Source organism: Xenopus laevis, chromosome 6L (genome assembly GCF_017654675.1).
Source record: "Xenopus laevis strain J_2021 chromosome 6L, Xenopus_laevis_v10.1, whole genome shotgun sequence".
Lineage (NCBI taxonomy): Eukaryota > Metazoa > Chordata > Amphibia > Anura > Pipidae > Xenopus > Xenopus laevis.
Window position 1 is genome coordinate 938,971 of NC_054381.1, and position 21,180 is coordinate 960,150.

The following is a 21,180-nucleotide window of genomic DNA, read 5'->3' on the forward strand; positions in this document are numbered from 1 at the left end:
GGATGTGCCCAAGGGCAGACAGTGGCCCTCCGAGCCTGTAGCCAATCACAGAGCTGCACAATGTGCTGACACTTCTGACTTTTCTTTCACAACAGATTCCTGGCACCACATCAAGAACCTGGACAATTTCTTCACCAAAATATCCTTTTCCAGGGGAACGTGCCCAGGCTGCTGGGAGTTCTGGGAAGGGGGGGGGAGTTCTGCTCCATTTGACAGTCAAGAATAACCCGACTCTGCCAGAGTTATACAGAGACAGTTATACAGTAATAGGACTCGGGTGTATCCCTAATACCCTCTCTCCCTCCCTAGTGGTGCTACTGTAGGTGCCAATAGCCCCTGGGCACAAGAGCTCAGTCCCACTGTACCAGCCAATAGGAGCTGCACACTCAGCTGGTTAATGAGACCTCGGCACTGTGCATAATATTAGGGGTAGGTGCCAGGGTATGTCTTTCTATAGCCCTAGTGGAAGTGCAGAAGTTGTACCATTGTTGCCCACTAGGGGTTCCATCTCAGTGCTCTGGCCACATGGGGGGCAGCAAGGGCAGAGCAGTTCTTGGTGCAGCTGATACTGACCTGGTGGGGCCCAGTTGATTGGTGAGACATATAGACAATAGATTTAATCTTATTAAGAGACCACCTTCATATCTGGCCTGAAAACTGCAACCCGATTCACATAATTTCCTCTCAATGGGAGCAGTTGGTAATCCTAGTGAGATCCACACAAGATTAGGAACCAGGAAAGGCGATCAGAACCCCCAGCCAACCCATAAACCCCCAGAAGTTTCCTTGACTACCCATCGCACATCTATCATTTCCACCAGAAGAATGGCTTCGCCTGCATGGTGCTGTCCGACTTCTTCGAGCTCATGTATGTAACATCTTTCTCTTGTACCCCATGTACAGCTTGAGTCCCCTTGCCTAGCCATAATAATCCCAACTGGAACCCCATATTTTCCATGTAACATGATGTTTGTTTTGCAGCCAGTTCCTCTTTGTTGTCACCTTCACCACCTTCCTCTTCCACTGCGTGGAGTATGATGTTCTCTTTGCCAACAAACCCGTTAACCATACACACTCAGGAGGTGCCGCCGATCGCAATAAGGTGACCCTGACAGACGCCATCTTATCTGCTCAACAGTGCGCCCTCAGGTAACCACGAGTGGGGTCACTGGCACTGGGGCTAGTGTACATGTATAAGGAAACATGTAATCCTGTGGTGTCTCTCATTTCTCCCCCAGGATCCAGGAAAGTGGATGGATCATCTTCCTGTTGGTCATGGCTGCCATCTTCTGGTTGTACCGCCTGATCAAGATGTTCTGCAGCCTCCTCAGCTACTGGGAGATCCGCAGGTTCTATATCCGAGCCCTAAAGATCCCCTCGGTAAGTGAGAGGCAGATGGGATATGCGTCGGGTCCAGTGGCTGGTGCTCTAAGTTCTTTGGGGTTAGAAATTGGGGGAAACAAAGTTTGGGGCCCTTCATGTCAAACCAAAACATGATGTGAACTGAACCAAAGTCACCTTTATGCCATTGTCCCAATAACCCTACCCTACAAGTCTCTTACCCTCATTGTTCCTCTTTCTTCTCTGCCCTACTCATATGTGCCATCTTGTTGCCCCTGTTCCTGAGCAGGAAGAGCTGTGTAACTTCAGCTGGCAAGAAGTGCAGAGCCGTCTGATCTCCCTGCAGCGGGAGCAGCCCATGTGTGTGCACAAGAAGGAGCTGACGGAACTGGACATCTACCACCGCATCCTTCGCTTCAAGAACTACATGGTGGCCATGGTCAACAAGAGTCTTCTCCCTGTCAACTTCCGCCTGCCACTGATGGGAGAAGTCACCTTCCTGACCCAGGGCCTCAAGTACAACATGGAGTTCCTCTTCTTTTGGGGTCCGGGCTCCCTTTTCCAGAACAAATGGAACTTGCAGCCCAAATACAAACGACTTGGTCAGAGGCTGGAACTGGCCCAGGATCTGAATCGGACCATTGTGCTTCTGGGCTTGGCCAACCTTTTCCTCTGCCCCTTCATTCTCGTCTGGCAGATCCTCTATGCCTTCTTTAGCTACACTGAGGTCATCAAAAGGGAGCCAGGAAGCCTTGGTGCCAGGCGCTGGTCACTTTATGGGCGACTCTACTTGCGCCACTTTAATGAATTGACCCACGAACTCCAGGCTCGGCTGAGCAGAGGCTACAAACCGGCCACCAAGTACATGAACTCCTTTGCCTCCCCACTGCTGGCCATTGCCGCTAAGAACATTGCTTTCTTTGCTGGTTCCCTGCTGGCTGTTCTCATCGCACTCACCGTCTATGATGAAGACGTTCTGACTGTGCAGCACATCCTCACGGCTATCACTGTTCTGGGAGTAGTGGTCACAGTGGCCAGGTAAGTGGTACATAATCATTTGTGTGTGTACTGGCAGTAAAGCTTGTCTTGCATAAGGACCTTACCTACCTGCAGTGGGCTCCTTTCCAGCCTCAGGTGGAGAACCAATGGGCACTGTTCCAACTGCAGAAGGGAGAGGGTGGGGATGCAGGAAAGGGCATGGGCCTTCTGCCAGCTATATAAGGGGGAGTGGCATATTTGCCAGATGCAGGAGAGAGAATGAGGTCCGTGCCAGATGCAGGAGAGAGAATGAGGTCCGTGCCAGATGCAGGAGAGAGAATGAGGTCTGTGCCAGATGTAGGAGAGAGAATGTGGAGTGCTGTCAACTATTGCAGTATTTATTTATTTTCTATGGACTAGCACCCAGGCTTTTGTTTCTCCCCATGGATGTGCATTCCATTTTGTTATATAGATATATATATATATAAATAAATCACACCCCTGAAATAAAGTGTAAAATCAAAGCCTAATGATACCCACCAATCTGTAGGAAGTATATGTAGAATATTAAAGCGGCAGCTGATCCTTCTCACACACAATGTCATTATTAGATATTTATAATTTTTCTGACTGGTTCTGCCAGGGGACCAAGTTGTACCAGTTGATGGGACATTTATGGCAAATGTGGAGTTATTGTTGTATGAACTGGAGAGGTGAAGTGAAGTCACTGAGATGATGTGAAATGAGAATTTACAGGGATTAATTATTGTATTTTCAAAATATTTATATAGGGAATATGACATGATTTAGTTGGATATGAGGACTGACAAGTCATCTGGTCTGGGGAGATGGGTTGGGGGGATAATGGAGTTGTTACTGTGATAGACTCTTCTGGGATGTTGTGGGACAGAGACAAGCAAGGAGAGACCTTAGTCAAGAGATCTTGGATGAGATCAGGGGAGGAGAAATAAATCTCAGTATCATGAGATCAATATGGTATTGTGGACCATATCAATTGATTAGTTCAACAGGTTTGCCACACCCACCCTCCCCCAGAGAAGACACATCTGCAAGGGCTCCCAGGGTACTGTTAAAATCTGCACCCATCCATGTAGACAAGTACCCTTCTGCCAACATCAACCACACCAGCAGCCTAAAAGGTACATCCGCTGCCTAAAGGAGGAAAAACTGGCTCTCTAGCACACACACAGAGCTGGGGGAACAAAATGGGGCCTACCTCCTTGACAGAAGCCGAGCAGTAGAGATACCCGGGACCAAGCTGGGGCCTGAACTGCAGAGAAGACTGCTGGCCTGGTGACGTGGGGCACCTCGGGGAGACTGTGGGCCTAGTGGCGGACAAGATGGCGGCGCGTGTGTGTTTTTTGTGCTTTTTTACTTTGTTTTTTTGTGAAGCTATGGACGTCAGAACAACTAGGGTCCAGGTCTATAATCGCCTGACACTCCTTCAGTACAGCAATCATGCATATCTTACGATAAAGGATGACTTATTGCACACACTACGTGATCTCGGTCTACTTCGGGAGACAGATCTTCTGACTGCAGTCTCGTCTGGGGCCAATGGCGGAAGGAGAAGCATTTATAAATGGTGTATGAGGATGCGGAAGTGCGGAAAGCGAGCAGGAGTCTGTGCTAGGCTAAGAACTAACCCCAACCGACCCACTCTCCGGTCCATTCTACTATCTAATGTCTGCTCCAGAGAAAATAAAATGGACTACATTTGACTCCAGCAAACTACCCAGCGTGAATTCAGAGACTACTACTCATATTCACAGAGACGTGGCTCAGCGATAGAGTCCCGGATGCTGCCATTCAGCTAGATGGGCTAGTCACGGTGAGTCGCTGCTCTCAGCAGTAAGAATCGGTGGTGGTCTGTGTGTTTACGTCAACACGAAATGGTGCAGGAACTCTGTGCTTGTGTCCAGCCACTGCTCACCGCTGGTGGAGTTTGCGTAGACCCTTTTATTTACCCGTGAGATTGCCTCCATTCATATTATTGGAGTTTACATACCTTCCAGCTCAAACACCAAAGATGCGCTCTGGGAGCTGTACAGGGCTATCATGTACATACAAAACACTCACCCAGATGGACTGATTATCATCATATGGAATTTGCTGCGAGAGGGCCAAACACACTGGATCAGGTTTACACAAACATTTCCGGTGCGTACCAAGTAGAGCCCCGTCCACACTTCGGATACTCAGACGACATCTCTGTAATGCTAATTACATACAGACCACTCGTCAGGCACTCTAAACCGGTTCTGAAGCAGGAGCCATGACTGCTTTTCAGGACTGTTTTGAGTGCACTGACTGGAACATGTTTAGGGAGGCTGCAACCTACAGCGACTACATCAACTTGGATGAGTATACGTTATCTGTAATCAGCTACATCACAAAGTGCATTGATGATGTCACTGTCTCCAAGTGCACCACTACACGCCTCAACTAGAAGCCGTGGTTCACTGGAGAGGTACGTGTGTTACTGAGGGCCCGAGACTCTGCTTTCAGAAAAGGTGACGAAGTCGCCCTGAGAACAGCGAGAGCCAAACTTTCCCGTGCCATCAGAGTAGCTAAGCGTGCATACACTCAGAGAATACACCGCTTCTTCCAGGAGAATGACGACATACGGCGCATGTGGCAGGGCATCCAGTGTATCACAAACTACAGGTCAACACCATCTGCCTGTGACAGTGACGCCTCCTTTGCAGATGCGCTGAACCACTTCTATGCACGGTTTGAGGCACAGAACAACGCAGGAATGAGGAAGACCATCACTCAGCCTAGTGACCAGGCACTGCATCTGACGGTGGCTGACGTGAGGATGACTCTAGAAAGAGTAAACCCACGGAAGGCTGCAGGACCAGACAATATCCCAGGCAGAGTGACCGAGAATGTACAAATCAGCTGGCAGATGTTTTCACTGACATCTTTAACATCTACCTGAACACCTCCACTGTCCTGAAGTGCTTCAAAACCACCACCATTGTCCCCGTGCCAAAGAAATCATCAGTGTCCTGCCTCAACGACTACCGTCCTGTGGCACTCACCCCCATCATCATGAAGTGTTTTGAGAAGCTTGTCAAGAAACACATCAAAACCCTGCTGCCACCAGCACTGGACCCCTACAGTTCGCATACCGTCAAAATCGCTCAACAGACAATGCAATAGCCACCACCCTCCATCTGGCCCTCTCTCATCTGGACAAAAAAGACACCTACATTCTAATGCTGTTCATAGACTTCAGCATTTAACACTATCATTTGTCGGCATCTGATAGAAAAGCTGAGCCTGCTTGAACTGAACACCTCCCTCTGCAGTTGGGTTCTGGACTTCCTGACCGACAGACCTCAGTCAGTCAGGATTGGGAACATCATCTCCAGAACCAGCACACTGAGCACCGGAGACCCTCAAGGCTGTGTGCTTAGTCCTCTACTGTTCACTCTGCTGATGCATGACTGTGCAGCCACGCAACCACACAAATCACATCATAAAGTTTGTTGATGACACAACCGTGGTGGGTCTCATCAGCAATAATGACGAGTCACCATACAGAGAGGAGGTGCAGCGGTTAACAGACTGATGCAGAGCCAACAGCCTGTCTCTCAATGTAGACAAAACAAAGGAGATGGTTGTTGACTTTAGGAAGACTAGGAGTGACCACCTGCCACTGTACATCGACGGCTCTAATGTGGAGATTGTCAAAAGCAACAAATTCCTTGGTGTCCACCTGGCAAAGAACCTCACCTGGTCCCACAACACCAGCTACTTAGCCAAGAAAGCCCAACAGCGCCTCTACTACCTGCGCAAGCTGAGGAAATCCCATCTCCCACCATCCATACTCACAACCTTCTACAGAGGGTCTATCGAGAGCATCCTGAGCAGTATCACTGTCTGGGCTGGAACTGCACTGTCATGGAGAGCAAGACCCTACAGAGGATAGTGAAGACAGCAGAGAAGATCATAGGTGTCTCTCTTCCTTCCCTCATGGACATTTACACCACTCGCTGCATCCGTAAAGCCCTCAGCATTGTGGCTGATCCAACACACCCCTCACACTCACTGTTCACTCTCCTGCCATCTGGAAAAAGGTACTGGAGCATTAGGGCCCTCACTACCAGACTGTGTAACAGTTTCTTCCCCCAAGCCATAAAGCTCCTGAATACTCAGGGACCGGACAGATCTCTCTCACACTCACACTCCATCTGACCTTATTGTATAAATAAATAGCCATTGGATACAATTGTTCTCTATGAGCACATCTGCACTTTGTCATGTTCTTTATCATGTTCTTACTACTGTCATATCACAATGATACACCATCATGTCTGACTTTAGCATTATTTACTTCTATATTACATCTGCTGAGTGTGTCTTGTCCTGTCCCTGCACTGTCCTGTCCTGTCTTGCACCAGTTGCACATTTTTGCACTTTTTGTCTGTTGTCCGGTACATTTATGTTGTGTGTTGCACCAGGGTCCTAGAGCATGAAGGCAAAGAGAATGGAGTTACTGGAGGAGTAGTGGGTTATAGATTTAGAGGTATTAGTAGTGAGAAAGGGGTTTGAGCTGAGAGCTGGTCCTTAGTGAGTTGGGTTAAAACAGTTTCTGGGGAATGTTTTAGCTGAACATCAGATTGTAGGGGCCCAGCAGGTTATGGTTCAAGAAGAAGAGCCTCAGTCCGTTGGATACAAAGCACTCATATAGTTTAGAGACAAGGGGCAGATATTACCAAGATTGGAGGGATCAAGAGAGGGGTTTTCCAGCAAAGGGGTGACAAGTGCATGGTGTAGCTGGGAAAGATGAAATAGATGGGTTATGGCTTTAATTGGACGGGGATTTCTCATCCCTGGTGAGGCCTCATGTGGAGTATGGGGGCAGTTTTGGACTCCAGTCCTTAAGAGGGATATAAATGAGCTGGAGAGAGTGCAGAGACTAAGTGCAACTAAACTGGTTAGAGGGAGGGAAGAGTTAAATTATGAGGGGAGACTGACAAGATTGGGCTTGTTTTCTCTGGGGGAAAAAAGGCGCTTGTGAGGGGACATGATTAGACTTTACAAGTACATTAGAGGACATTATAGACAAATAGCAGGGGACCTTTTTACCCATAAAGAGAATCACGTACCAGAGGCCTCCCCTTCAGACTAGAGGAAAAGAAGTTTCATTTAAAGGAACAGAGTAGGGGGTTCATCACAGTGAGGACAGTGAGGTTGGGGAATGCACTGCCGGGTGATGATTCAGTTAATGACTATAAGAGGGACTTGGATGATTTCTTGGACAGACATAATACAAAGGCTATTGTGATACTAAACTCTATAGTTAGTATAGATATGGGTATATATCATTTATGTGACAGTAGGGAGGGGTGTGTGTATGGGGCTGGGTTTTCATTTGGAGGGGTTGGACCTGATGGACTTTGTCTTTATTAAACCAGATTTAACTATGTAACTATGTAACTGTGTAACTATGATTTGCACTGCAGAGAAGATAGGAAGGAATGCAGTTGATAGGACAGGCCGTAAGGTGTGAGGAAACTTGAAGTTCACCTATTGTCCCATTTCCCTGCAGGTCCTTCATACCAGATGAGCACATGGTGTGGTGCCCCGAGCAGCTCTTGCAGTGTGTCCTGGCCCATATACACTACATGCCTGACCACTGGCAGGGACATGCCCACAAGTCCGAGACCCGGGATGAGCTGGCACAACTCTTCCAGTATAAAGCAGTAAGTGGAGGGTCATCGCTTGGCATATAAATCCTATGAGCAGATTTCGTTTCCATGCTTTTGCAGTGTATTATATTGGGATATAATGGTAGCCATCCTCTGACCACTATATGCCCTCCCTATCCCAAAGGTCTTTATCTTGGAGGAACTTCTCAGTCCAATCATCACTCCATTCATCCTCATCTTCTCCTTGCGCCACAAGTCCTTGGAAATTATTGACTTCTTCCGCAACTTCTCGGTGGAGGTGGTAGGAGTCGGAGACATCTGCTCCTTTGCTCAGATGGACATCAGGAGACATGGAAACCCACAGGTAGAGAGACAATCATGGACAATAAAAGCACTGGGTGTGGCACTAAATAATGATGGGTGAGATGCTTAGTCAGGAACTCAAGAGCAGGAACGAGTCTTTGACACAAGACCTAAGAACATAGATGGAGTCTAAACACCAGAGGAATAAGTAGACCATCAGTGTGCTTGCTTGATCTAGAACACAAGAATAAGGATCAGGTCTAGAAAGTGAGGGCAGCTAGTAGTGTACAACCTGACAGAAGACACGAGGTCTAGAAAAAAGAGGAGGCAGAGTCTAGAACAGGAGAGACTAGGAGAAGGGGATGTCTATAAGTGGGTAATGAATGAGCAGAGAGGATTAGACTGGAAGGGCAGATGACACTAAGTAGAAGATGACGTTAGGGGCAGAGTTCAGAAAGAGGGTGGAAGGCACTTGCTGAGTAGGAAGGAGTTGGTATCATGTGGGACGATGAATAAAGAATGTAGGAACTAGTGAATGATACTAACACTGTATAACATAATAAGGAAAAAGCCCTGCACGTCGGGGATCCCCACCCTCTGCCCATCTCATGCCCCATTCCTTGTCTCCTGCAGTGGCTTTCAGAGGGTCAGACTCAGGCGTCCGTCTACCAACAAGCGGAGAATGGGAAGACCGAACTGTCTCTGATGCATTTTGCCATCACAAACCCACACTGGCAGCCCCCTCTGGAAAGCTCTGTCTTCATTGGCCACTTAAAGGAGAAGGTTCAGCAGGATGCGGCCAATGCTCCACCTGCCCAGCAGATTCTGTGTGACGCTCCCATTTGCAGCTCATTCTTATCCAATGAGTCTGGCACGGCGGTCAGTACTTCTGGGCTAACACTTGCCACCACACTTGCCTTGTAATAACCATGGGGGGCTTGGATACCGCTATATAGAATTAAAATATATGGAATAATTGAGTTTAAGGGGTTGAATGTAGGTTTGTTCCGGCATGCTACCTTGACCTTTAAAGCTAACTTTGCCAAATCCTGTTCATTTGTGGTAGTGACAGTTTCCTTCTTGCCTCTGTGCAGCCAGATAACCTATTGGCCAGTGTCCTTGTCCATCCAGTGTTGACAGCTAGTGGGCTACCTACCAGAGACCGGCGCTTTGCACAGCCAACCACAACTGCCTCTGCGGCAGCCAGCGTCCTTGCCTCCCTCTCTATCTCACAGTTTTCTGGACGCCAGCCTGGGCCAACTGCCAGCAGCTCTATGTACCACAGTGACCAGACCCTCCAGGAGGAGAGGTGAGATATTGACTTGGTCTGCTTCTAGGTCTTCTCCTGAGTCTGGTTTTCTAATTTCATTGGGTTCCAAGGAGGATAAGAAAGAAGTTTAGGGGCGTATGATATAAATAGGGAGCCTAAGAGGGTTCATTTCTTTCAGTTCATGACTTGTGTGTCTCTCCTTAGCATGTCTCAGAGTGACTCCCAGCAGAAGAACATGTCTCGCTCCTCTCTCCTTGCCTCGGAGTTTGCCTCTGCTGAGATGAGTCTACACGCCATATACATGCATGAGGTGAGCTTTCTCCAGCGGGCGCTCTAGGGCTTCTCATTCTTAGTGAGTGATGGTTGCATTGACTGGTCAACATTCTGAATATTGTTCTTCTTTATTTATTGAACCCCATTGGTTGCTAGGTGCACCAGAATCAAGGAATCACCCAGCGCCCCCTAGGGATGTGGCAGGCGTCTGAGCTCTCACCCCATCAGAGGCAGCAGACAGGTAAGTCATGTAGGACTTGTGGCTCTACATAAACCCTTTCCCTGTAGGACTGTGAGTGGCGGGTGTAATTATCTAGAAACCTTCCCCTGATGCTGAGAATAAGGGAATAAAGGGCAAGCGCGGTTATAGGGGCCACATCTTCATGTCTGTCCACTAGAGGTCCTACTGTACCTTTAACCTGGAAATCCTCTGTCACAACTCACTGTATCATGTTTTCCAGCCCAGAGATCAAGTTCTAGGTCCGGATATCGGGGTGTACGACTCGGGGGTTGGGAAGAGGAGGAACAGCTGCAAGAGGTGGATGAGAGGAGCCCCCTACAGGCACCTGAGGGACACAGCACTAGTGGCAGCAGCAGCTAATGTGCCTTATTGGAGCCACGGTGAGTGGGGAGACATGAGGCTGGCGGGGGGGGGACTCCTCATGCAGAGAATATTATATTGTGGGGAGCGCCTAGTGCAGGATGGGGGATGGGAGTCCAGCAAAACCACAGATACCAGGAGGTCTTTATGTACCCACAACCTGCTTTCAGCACCAACTGTATATAGTGATCATATCCCCTTTATATATAGTGATCATATCCCCTTATATATTTATATATAGTGATCATATCCCCCTTATATATTTATATATAGTGATCATATCCCCTTATATATTTATATATAGTGATCATGTCCCCTTATATATTTATATATAGTGATCATATCCTCTTATATATTTATATATAGTGATCATATCCCCCTTATATATTTATATATACTGATCATATCCCCTTATATATTTATATATAGTGATCATATCCCACTTATATATTTATATATAGTGATCATATGCCCTTATATATTTATATATAGTGATCATATCCCCTTATATATTTATATATAGTGATCATATCCCCCTTATATATTTATTTATACTGATCATATCCCCTTATATATTTATAACAAACAAGGGAAACTTGTGCTCACCACTATTTTTTAAAACCATTAGGCGGGGGTGCAATGAGGGTGTGACCACAAAATACATATAGTCAACTACAAGAGTCCTCTGCACTCAACCCATTATCAATATATTTAAGACAGAGACATTTTGTGCTACTGCTACTGAAAAATGCCTTACCCTTTAAACAGGGATTGTTTGTCCATATATTGCAATATATTTAATAATAAACTCATCCCATATCTGGCCAGTCCTACGCTCAATTTTATCTGATTCATTAAGAATTCTATTGCTTCATTATACATTTTACACAGGGACTAAGTTTTACCTGCAACTTACTTGCTGCTTTCAAAGTAAACCTCCCAAACTTGGCTGCCCTTTTATTAGACACCAGTGGGATCACCTGACTATAGCTGGGAGGGGTGGAGCTACAACATGGAGCTGGTCACTGCTCCTGTATAACTATAACAAACAAGGGAAAGTTGTGCTCACCACTAATTATAAAACCATTAGGCGGGGGTGCAATGAGGCTGTGACCATAAAATACATATAGTCAAATACAAGAGTCCTCTGCACTCAACCCATTATCAATATATTTAAGACAGAGACATTTTGTGCTACTGCTACTGAAAAATGCCTTACCCTTTAAACAGGGATTGTTTGTCCATATATTGCAATATATTTAATAATAAACTCATCCCATATCTGGCCAGTCCTACGCTCAATTTTATCTGATTCATTAAGAATTCTATTGCTTCATTATACATTTTACACAGGGACTAAGTTTTACCTGCAACTTACTTGCTGCTTTCAAAGTAAACCTCCCAAACTTGGCTGCCCTTTTATTAGACACCAGTGGGATCACCTGACTATAGCTGGGAGGGGTGGGAGCTACAACATGGAGCTGGTCACTGCTCCTGTATAACTATAACAAACAAGGGAAACTTGTGCTCACCACTAATTATAAAACCATTAGGTGGGGGTGCAATGAGGGTGTGACCATAAAATACATATAGTCAAATACAAGAGTCCTCTGCACTCAACCCATTCTCAATATATTTAAGACAGAGACATTTTGGCTCGCCCTGGAAAAGTTTCTGAGTCTCAAACTTAACCTCCATATCAAACTAAATCCAATTTGGGCATTACTACACCTGAATTACCCCGATTCATCTTGGAAGCCACACCCAAAATCTTTATTCAATAATCTTAACAACGTTATTACATTGTTGACAGCAGCTACAAAGAAATTGTTGTTGTTAAACTGGTTATCTGTATCTACACCAACAATAAAGGATATCTTGTCCCTCTTAAATCACTTCTGCTGACAAGAAGCGATAAGGATTAAGACTGCTGACCCTCACCTTAAACAAGATTTCATTAACAATTGGTCGTTATATTGGGACTTTTTTGACTCTACTAACCAACTCCATTCACTTGGACTGCTACATTTATAATTGTAGTTTGTAACTCATTTCAAAAATGTTTATTTACATTTGTGATGTGTTTGTGGTCACTTACATGTTCCGGCATATCCTTAATAAGTTCTCTCTGTAACCCTGTACATTTGGCTCCAAAGTCTGGCACTTCCCCTGTCCCAATGATGCACTGGGGCGCCCAGCAAATCGAATGGCTCTCCAGCCTGTAACTGAGCTGGGTCGCAGGGGAAGGATTTGTCTGATCCACTACATTAACTATCTACAAATGCCACTCTCACCTAACTTATATCTCCTTTCTATTACTGGCAGCTGGACACATTTCCCCCAACCCTGGCCCCTACCCATCCCCCATCCCAGTTATATATTTATATATAGTGATCATATCCCCCTTATATATTTATATATAGTGATCATATCCCCTTATATATTTATATATAGTGATCATATCCCCCTTATATATTTATATATAGTGATCATATCCCCTTATATATTTATATATAGTGATCATATCCCCCTTATATATTTATATATAGTGATCATATCCCCTTATATATTTATATATAGTGATCATATTCCCCTTATATATTTATATATAGTGATCATATCCCCCTTATATATTTATATATAGTGATCATATCCCCTTATATATTTATATATAGTGATCATATCCCCTTATATATTTATATATAATGATCATATCTCCTTATATATTTATATATAGTGATCATATCCCCCTTATATATTTATATATAGTGATCATATCCCCCTTATATATTTATATACAGTGATCATATCCCCTTATATATTTATATATAGTGATCACATCCCCTTATATATTTATATATAGTGATCATATCCCCTTATATATTTATATATAGTGATCATATCCCCTTATATATTTATATATAGTGATCATATCTCCTTATATATTTATATATAGTGGTCATATCCCCCTTATATATTTATACATAGTGATCATATCCCCTTATATATTTAAATATAGTGATCATATTCCCTTATATATTTATATATAGTGATCATATCCCCTTATATATTTATATATAGTGATCATATCCCCTTATATATTTATATATAGTGATCACATCCCCTTATATATTTATATATAGTGATCATATCCCCCTTATATATTTATATATAGTGATCATATCCCCTTATATATTTATATATAGTGATCATATCCCCCTTAACTGTCTCTTCTCCAGTGTAACAATCCCAACTTGCCTTTGCCCATAACTGATCCCTTCATTCCCTTTATCAGTTTAGTTGCTCTTCTCTGTAATCGTTTGCAATTTTCCTGGTCTTTGTAGGGAGATTGAGTCTTTGGTTTATTCCGGGCTTTTCTCTCGTTTGTTCAGTTCCAGACAGGTCCCCGGAATAAGAGCTGAGGTGGATCTGGACCTGGTCACAGACATTCTGGGAGGAGGACCACTGGGGAGACCTCTTTCCACACTTGTTTTTGGGACATTTTGATGGATGCGTGTGCTCATGGATGGCCGGTTATTCATCATTTTGGGAGAATTTAGTGTTTCTGACATTTATTTTTGTATAGGTTGCAATTCTGTGTCTCTGCCAGAAGGGGGGGCACTGGTCAGGTGGATATTCTGCAGGACAAGAGACTGGAGCACAATAAGCTAATTCCTGTATCGAAAGGAAACATATTTATTTACAGTGTTATTTTTTATTTGCTTGCGCTCATAGGGCATTGGAGGGAAGCGCAAGTTCTTCAGGGAATGTCTGGCCCTTTGATTCTCTAAAATGTAATTAATATTTGGAATCAAGAAGGTTCCTAATTCATAAAGCTTTCAATTCATAAAGCTCCACCTTCTCACATACAGTTCCTCCAATGAAGGCCCAGACTGGTGAACAGTGTAGTGACCCCTACAGGAGAGTGGAGGAACTGAGCTTACTGTGTACCCCGTGTTTCCTACAGGGAACCCCCTTGTCACAAAGCTCTGCACATCATACTGGCCTGTACCACTGCACAATATAGAGGGGTCACTGGGATGAGATAGAGAAGTGCCTTTGGAACAAGAGAGAGAGTGTCGGACAGTTTGATCCACAGGCTCAATTTGGAAAGTGGATGCAAAGCGGACTTTTAACTGGGGCTCCCAAAATCCAAGGACCCCAGTGTCCTAGAGAATGGCCTTAGTACTGATTACTTTGTGTAGTAATATTAGAGTACACACCCTTCATATCTAGGGTTTCTACCCTGCAATGCACCAGCTGATGTTAAACTACAACTCCCAGCATCCCAGGAACCCTAAGGAACGGTCACTGCTGCCTAAAGAGCATTATGGAGAAAAATACAAACCCAAATTCACAATGACTTGCACTTTCTTCTCTCTCTGGTTAGGGCATTTTCCAGGAGTGATCCTGGGTTGCAGGTACCACATGCACAGATTGTGCCCATTACTTTGTTATTTTGCCTGGAAATTATAAGAACCACAAAAGAACCTTATTGGGATGGAGGGGTTCAGGCATCTGTGCAGGCAGCAATTTGACCAGATCAATCCATGTTCCTACTATGGTCCAGTATCATAGCTGGGGCTCATTTACCCATATCCTACACAGTTACCCATAACGCTCGCTGTGGAACTACCCATCAGCCATACTGGGAATGCAGTGACCCATCAAACACCTGAGCATGATATAAAATCCTGTGTGGGACATTAGCCAAGAAGCCATGAGATTTCCCACCTTATATGAGAAAGTGATGGAAGCCTCACTTATCTAATCTAGCAGTATGTAGGTTCCCATCCGTTGCCCCATGATGTTCTGCCCAGTAATCTTTGCAGTTACCGACAATAATATGTTAAATGTTCCAGATCCCATGGAACTCTTGCAGAGGAGCCATTCATTTTGGAGAACCCAACTGGAGACCATTCACAATCCCAACACTTTATCCCGAAGGTCACCAAAAACCAATGGTACATTGTTCCACCGTGATGTCCATCAGGGTGAGGGACTCTGCCTTATAGCTCATTTCAATATGGCAACTTCATTTCTGTAAAGCAGAAGCCCATAACCACCACCAACATCTGGTCTCTTTCTGGCAAATCCAAAACAAGCACAAGAAGTCTTGGACAAGATCATATCTGACACAAAATACTCATCAAGTCTTAATGTATTCATGTTGTTTCTGGGAATTGACAAGTATTATACTGAGCCAACGTCATGATTCCCATAGCATCAATGAACTGACCAACCTCAACGGGCATGTATTTGGGGTTCAATACCAGAGGTACAATGTGGGGTGCAGCAAGGAGCCGAGTACTATACCCATCATGTTGTGTTGGCTATTGTGTCTCGGTTCAGTGAATGGACTTCCAGTGGAGGTGCACTAGGGACTCTAAAGCCAAAAACAGCTGTTTCTTTGATAAATGATTGTTTGAGTTGCTGTGTGGGGGGGGTATTCTGATTACTTTGGTGCTTTGGTTTGAGGGCTGTACCATTTCTTATACTGAATCTGACTGGTTCCAGGTTGGTTTTCTACATTTTAATATCGTGTTGCAGAGAAATTAATGCCAAACCAAAATCATTTGGTGTAAATGTGTCTCAGTATCTCATCAGGGCCAGTCACTATTTGTAAGCTCTGAGGGAATTTTACCATGTAAATACCATGATGGACATTCTATGGTAGTGTAGGCTGAGCAGAACACGCACTGAACATAGAATGAGACTAATCCCAGTGCTGTGAGCAGCACATTATACTCGATGTGATCTGACTTTATTTCTGTAGAGGCAATGAAATAACATCAGTAGGACATGAGAGATACGAGGGACAGGTGGTTGCACAAATGACTGGTATCAATAAGGCATTGACCCTGCAGAACCTTGGCATCAGTTTTTAGATCCATTCTGGAAGGATGTTGCCCAATTGTTTTATTGGACTGGTGAGGAATATTTACTGATAGAGCCACATATCTTCATTCCATGCAAACATTCCCATAGACACAGTTCCTAGTGTTACACCAGCACATGGGGCATCTTCCTTTCTATCTCCTGCAGAACTGCACCAAATTGCCCCCTGTTGCACACGCACTAAGAACTCTTCCATGGGAGATATAATATTGGGCATCTTCCTCATGGTTTCTTTTGTGGAAAATATACCGCCAATTCTGCCCCCTGACTTGTGGTCATCAAGGATTTTCCCTCTAGTCATGGAAGACATAATATTGGGCAGCTGATGTTCCTCGCTTCATCCCCTACTAAAACTGCCCCTACGCTCCCCTCAATAACATTGGGGTGTCCTGAGGCCCAAACCCCTGGGGAGAGCATTTGTCCCAGAATGTACACACACTCCTCATATGGAAAATGGCTATTTAGCAAAGCAGCTGCTTATCACTAACAAAATGAAGGGGGAAGATAGGCTGGAAGTATAATGTGGTATATGGGACTTAATGGAAACTATAGAAATGATTGATAGGAACAGAATTAAGCTACAGAGGTTCTACAGCAGTGTCAGGACAAGGGTTAGGAGGTACCCAGTGTTTCCAATGAACCTAATCTACTGGAGCAGAAGGAGATCTGGACATTTAGAGAAGGATGAAAAGGTGAAGGCAAGTGGTGGCTTTGTTATTTTTGCATAGGGCAGTTGGAAACATATCTGCCATATTTTTTGCCTGGGGTTGACAGATAGAGGTGAACTAGTCACTCAAACTGGTGGCTAAAACCTTCTGTGGTGGGGATGTCCCCCCTGCTCATTGTGTTGGGGTGCACTACAAATTCAGGCACCAGCCTGGATCATTTGCAATAAATGTTTACATACTTATAAGAAGTGACTCTTGTGTTATTTGTATAAGATCTATCTGCCTCTACCTCCTTGCCAATGACGCTTGGAGATCCTCATCCTTAAGGCTCTTACTGACGAGCGTTTTTACTTGCGCTCCCCTGCGTTCCGTTTTTCTGCGTTCAGCCGCAGGGGAGCACAGGAATAGACGCATTAAGTTCTTTTCAATGGGGCTGTACTCACACAGTCGGCGTGTAGGCGCCGAACGCAGGAAAAATGCAGCATGTTGCCTCTCAACCTGCGTTCGGCGCCTACACGCGCCTGTGTGAGTACAGCACCATTGAAAAGAACTTAATGCGTCTATTCCTGCGCTCACCTGCGGCTGAACGCAGAAAAACGGAACGCAGGGGAGCGCAGCTTCAACCGCTCGTCAGTAAGAGCCCTAAGGCTGACTTGAAGATTAGAGCTCAACCGATCCATTAACTTTTGTCCTCCCCCACCTAGACCAAACAATCCACTAATTACCTCTCCCAGTGCAGGGGTTATTCGTTTACCAAGCCCTTCTGCGTGTTGAAGGGCAAGTAGCACCTACAAATGAAAATGTATGAATATGCTTGTTCTTGAGGTCATCTACCTGCATGGAGTTTGTAAGTCCTGGTATTGTATTCTCTACTGGGAGTAAGTTGGGTCAATGTGCCAAACTAACAAATTAGACCAATCTCATTATTTAATATGTTTAGTGTTTACTCAAGGCATGTCCAACCAAACAACTGCAACTCCCAGAATCCTATCTAAATCCTCCACAGCAGCATAAGAATTAAGCCCCAGGCCTGTCTGTCAGGAGGTGATTGGGAATTCTCACAACCAGGACTGGGAATGGGGGCATGAGAGTCCAGAGAGTGTGCAGTGGGACATACTGGCTCATTTATTAGGCCACATGCTCCTCCCAATAAAAGAGACCACATGCAGACTCTCTGGCTTCATGATCCTAGATTCAATATACAGGAAAGTCATGGGTATTTTTGGAGCTGCCCATCTTTTTTTCATTCTCCTACTAAACTTCCCATCAATCTGTTTGAGCCCCAGAGTATGTTCCCCTCATGAATTGCACAGGACATTGTTGTTATGTGTCTGTCTGTCCTTCTCTGCTGTCTCTTGGCAGTTTCCATCATTTCTCTCTCTTCTCCTGTAGGGACATGGACTGACACCGCACTCTTGTGGTCACCTCCTGAGTCCTCAGAGTGATGCCAAAGATGTCCTCATGGTATCTGTTCTGGTCCTGTGGAGGTAACAGAGAAATCAGAAGAGTGTCGAGGCAGGTGAAATTCCTTTGTACAACGTTTATGCGGCCCTGGTATAATATTAGTCTTATCTCATGCATGAGCTGGCACCATCTCTAGATCCTTGGGCACTTACCCTCAGTTCCCCGATAAATTCTCCAGCCTCCACAATGCTCATGTCCCCCTGAGACACGAGGATCAGCTGAACTGTTTGCAGAACATCTGTAGCCATTGTGACGTCACCACAGATATACATGTGCCCCCCGCTCTGACACAGAACTTCATACACCTCACACGCCAGTTGTGTGCGTAATATGTCCTGCACGTAGGTCTGAGGAGAGAGCAGAACATAAATCTCATAAAATGATAAAAATATCCACAAAGACATCTTTATGATACCCAACCTCTAGGGCATCTATGTGGTAAGTGGTAGAAGATGAGTAGAATCCCAATCACATGAGAAGAATCATAGATTGACTGATGGATAATCAAGGCCCCAGAGATATGAATGAACAAATACCCCATCAGGTTGGGTGGCATTTGAGAAGATCAAGCAGATACAAGCTAACTGATATACACAGGCAGTAGATATTTCTTCAATATATATCCAGTGTCAGATCAGAGTTGAGCAAGGAAGGACAAAGTCTTGTGTAGATGCCAGAAGATATCAGATGGTACACTAAAGGTTACCTTGGGCATGTAAGGCTCCCTGGAGAAGGCCGTGTAGATGTCACTCAGGGCTCCTTTGTTCTTGGCTTCTTGGGTCTCCTCTTTGTAGATGTGATCAAGTTCTGCACATCTGCAGCCAAAGACCAGAGTCATGCTTCCAGGCACTTGATCTGAAACACAAATCTATGATATGGTACCCACTTGGTGTTGCTCATTCAGTAGATACATACCTGTATCATTAATTTTTATCCACAGCCATACAACAGTGCCCTTCATCTGCCAACAAAGCTCTTCCATTTTATTCAGGGCATTATTCAGTAATGGCATCAAGGTGGGTGCTGCTCTGTGTGGCACAAGAGGTAAGACCAGAACTTACACCACAACCAGTAGGAGAGTGGTACTCTGTGAGGGCTACCAGGGCTAAGAATAAAGGAAACATATCCAGCAGGGCACAAATAATCCAGCATACCAGTTGTAGGGCTTTTACCCCCAACTTACCATTTTTTTCAACTTCATAAAGTCGATGCTGCCAGAAGCCCCGGAATGGAGCAATTCCAGTACCAGGACCCACCAGAATGCATGGGGCAGTGTTGTCAGATGGCAAATGAAATGTTGGCGCTCTGTGAGGAGACTAAATGTAAGTACATGGGCACCCTAAAATCTCATCTGGGGATCACTATGGAACAAGCAGGGAAGAAAGTCCAAGAATCTTGTAAAATGTGTCACTGGGGATAGAGGAAATGTTGTGGCAATTCTGCATTTGGGTGGAATGATGGGCTCTAGGCCCCTCAACATCTTGATTCTATATCACCAGCTACTGTATTTCTCCAGTAAGGGGCAGAATGGGGTGATATTTGGGTTTGCTTGGGGAAGGGGGTCACAGATATAAAGCAACAGAAAGGTAGAAAGCAAACAGAGAAACCCCCTTGCCATGGAACAGAAGGAGTTTGCCACACAGTAAAGGGTTGGGCATGAAGGGGAAGTTGAGGGTAGATATGAGGCTTTTATTGGAGAAGGAAGATCTTGAGAAACTGGTGTCATTGTTGTGATGAGTTCATAGAATAAATCGGTGGGGAATAAATTTAGCACAGTATTAGATGGACTGGGCAGAGCAGGATGGAGGGGGCACAGACAGGATTTAAAGAGAGGGGGAAACTTACCCACGGACAAAGCATGGCACAGAGTCCCCAGCAGCCAACTGGTCCAGCCAAGTAGAGCAGACTCCATAGTGCAGGGGCCCTTTATTGTCTGCCATAGAGAGACAGTCGTCATTATTTGTGTGAGAGCACAGATTTACATCTACATGGGACATGAAATGCCTGATGTGTAGATCATATAGCGTATCATACACATGAGATGCCAATGTGGTGCCCTTGGAAGTACCTACCCTGAGTATGATAGGACACAACGGCCACAGTGAGGTGTATCTGCCCTGGATTTACATCAGAGGAGGAGCTGATAGAGTAGTAGCGTGGCTGCAGGAGGGGGAGCTGAGTGAGGAGCAAGGAGCTGGGGAGACTCACGGATGGAAATTCCTCCAGAACCTCAACCAAGGTGGGACACCGAAACCACTTCCATTCCTCGTACAGCCTGGAATCCTGCAGCACCAGAGAGTGAAAGTACATGGGTCATGACAGTGGATACTTACAGGGTAATGCCCACATCTAGTAACTCATAGCAACCAATAAGAGATTTAATCTCAACTGACTGAGGGTCCCCAACCTGGGCTGATGTCTCCCATATCATAATGTTGCCCATCCTGTGTCCCCATCTCCTCCCCCACCTCCCTGGGACTCCCTCCATAGACTCTATCTGTATTTCTATCCCCCCAGGCTAGACAAAGGGCCCCATCCTGGGTTACAGTCTACAATACTGAGAGCCACCATCTTGACTCTGGACCCCCTGTTCCTGACTGGTGACCCCATTATGGTTATCTATATTCTGTATCTGACTATTAGCCCATTCTTGACTCGTCTTATTCTCTATCACCCGCTGTAACTGACTAGTTGCCCATC

At 45.2% G+C, this 21,180-nt stretch overlaps 2 protein-coding genes across 8 annotated transcripts in view; one reads left to right on the forward strand and one right to left on the reverse strand.

The window, feature by feature from the left end:
- The window catches only part of atg9b.L (autophagy related 9B L homeolog), a 26,280-nt gene extending 9,019 nt beyond the window's left edge, over positions 1 to 17,261 (forward strand). For all 5 annotated transcript variants that reach the window (XM_018241286.2, XM_018241284.2, XM_041566804.1 and 2 more), the window contains exons 3-15: positions 96 to 139; positions 804 to 868; positions 982 to 1,149; positions 1,239 to 1,380; positions 1,631 to 2,379; positions 7,904 to 8,057; positions 8,188 to 8,367; positions 8,940 to 9,185; positions 9,401 to 9,615; positions 9,781 to 9,886; positions 10,006 to 10,090; positions 10,311 to 10,470; positions 13,843 to 17,261. In XM_018241286.2, the coding sequence (XP_018096775.1) occupies positions 96 to 139; positions 804 to 868; positions 982 to 1,149; positions 1,239 to 1,380; positions 1,631 to 2,379; positions 7,904 to 8,057; positions 8,188 to 8,367; positions 8,940 to 9,185; positions 9,401 to 9,615; positions 9,781 to 9,886; positions 10,006 to 10,090; positions 10,311 to 10,450 (2,294 nt within the window). In that variant the 3' untranslated portion in view covers positions 10,451 to 10,470; positions 13,843 to 17,261. The remainder of the gene's footprint in view (positions 1 to 95; positions 140 to 803; positions 869 to 981; positions 1,150 to 1,238; positions 1,381 to 1,630; positions 2,380 to 7,903; positions 8,058 to 8,187; positions 8,368 to 8,939; positions 9,186 to 9,400; positions 9,616 to 9,780; positions 9,887 to 10,005; positions 10,091 to 10,310; positions 10,471 to 13,842) is intronic.
- A 675-nt stretch (positions 17,262 to 17,936) lies between these two features.
- The window catches only part of nos3.L (nitric oxide synthase 3 L homeolog), a 42,818-nt gene continuing 39,574 nt past the window's right edge, over positions 17,937 to 21,180 (reverse strand). For all 3 annotated transcript variants that reach the window (XM_041566796.1, XM_018241278.2, XM_041566797.1), the window contains 6 exons: positions 20,553 to 20,763; positions 20,326 to 20,413; positions 19,664 to 19,785; positions 19,187 to 19,335; positions 18,633 to 18,827; positions 17,937 to 18,495 (listed from right to left, as the gene is read on the reverse strand). In XM_041566796.1, the coding sequence (XP_041422730.1) occupies positions 18,385 to 18,495; positions 18,633 to 18,827; positions 19,187 to 19,335; positions 19,664 to 19,785; positions 20,326 to 20,413; positions 20,553 to 20,763 (876 nt within the window). In that variant the 3' untranslated portion in view covers positions 17,937 to 18,384. The remainder of the gene's footprint in view (positions 18,496 to 18,632; positions 18,828 to 19,186; positions 19,336 to 19,663; positions 19,786 to 20,325; positions 20,414 to 20,552; positions 20,764 to 21,180) is intronic.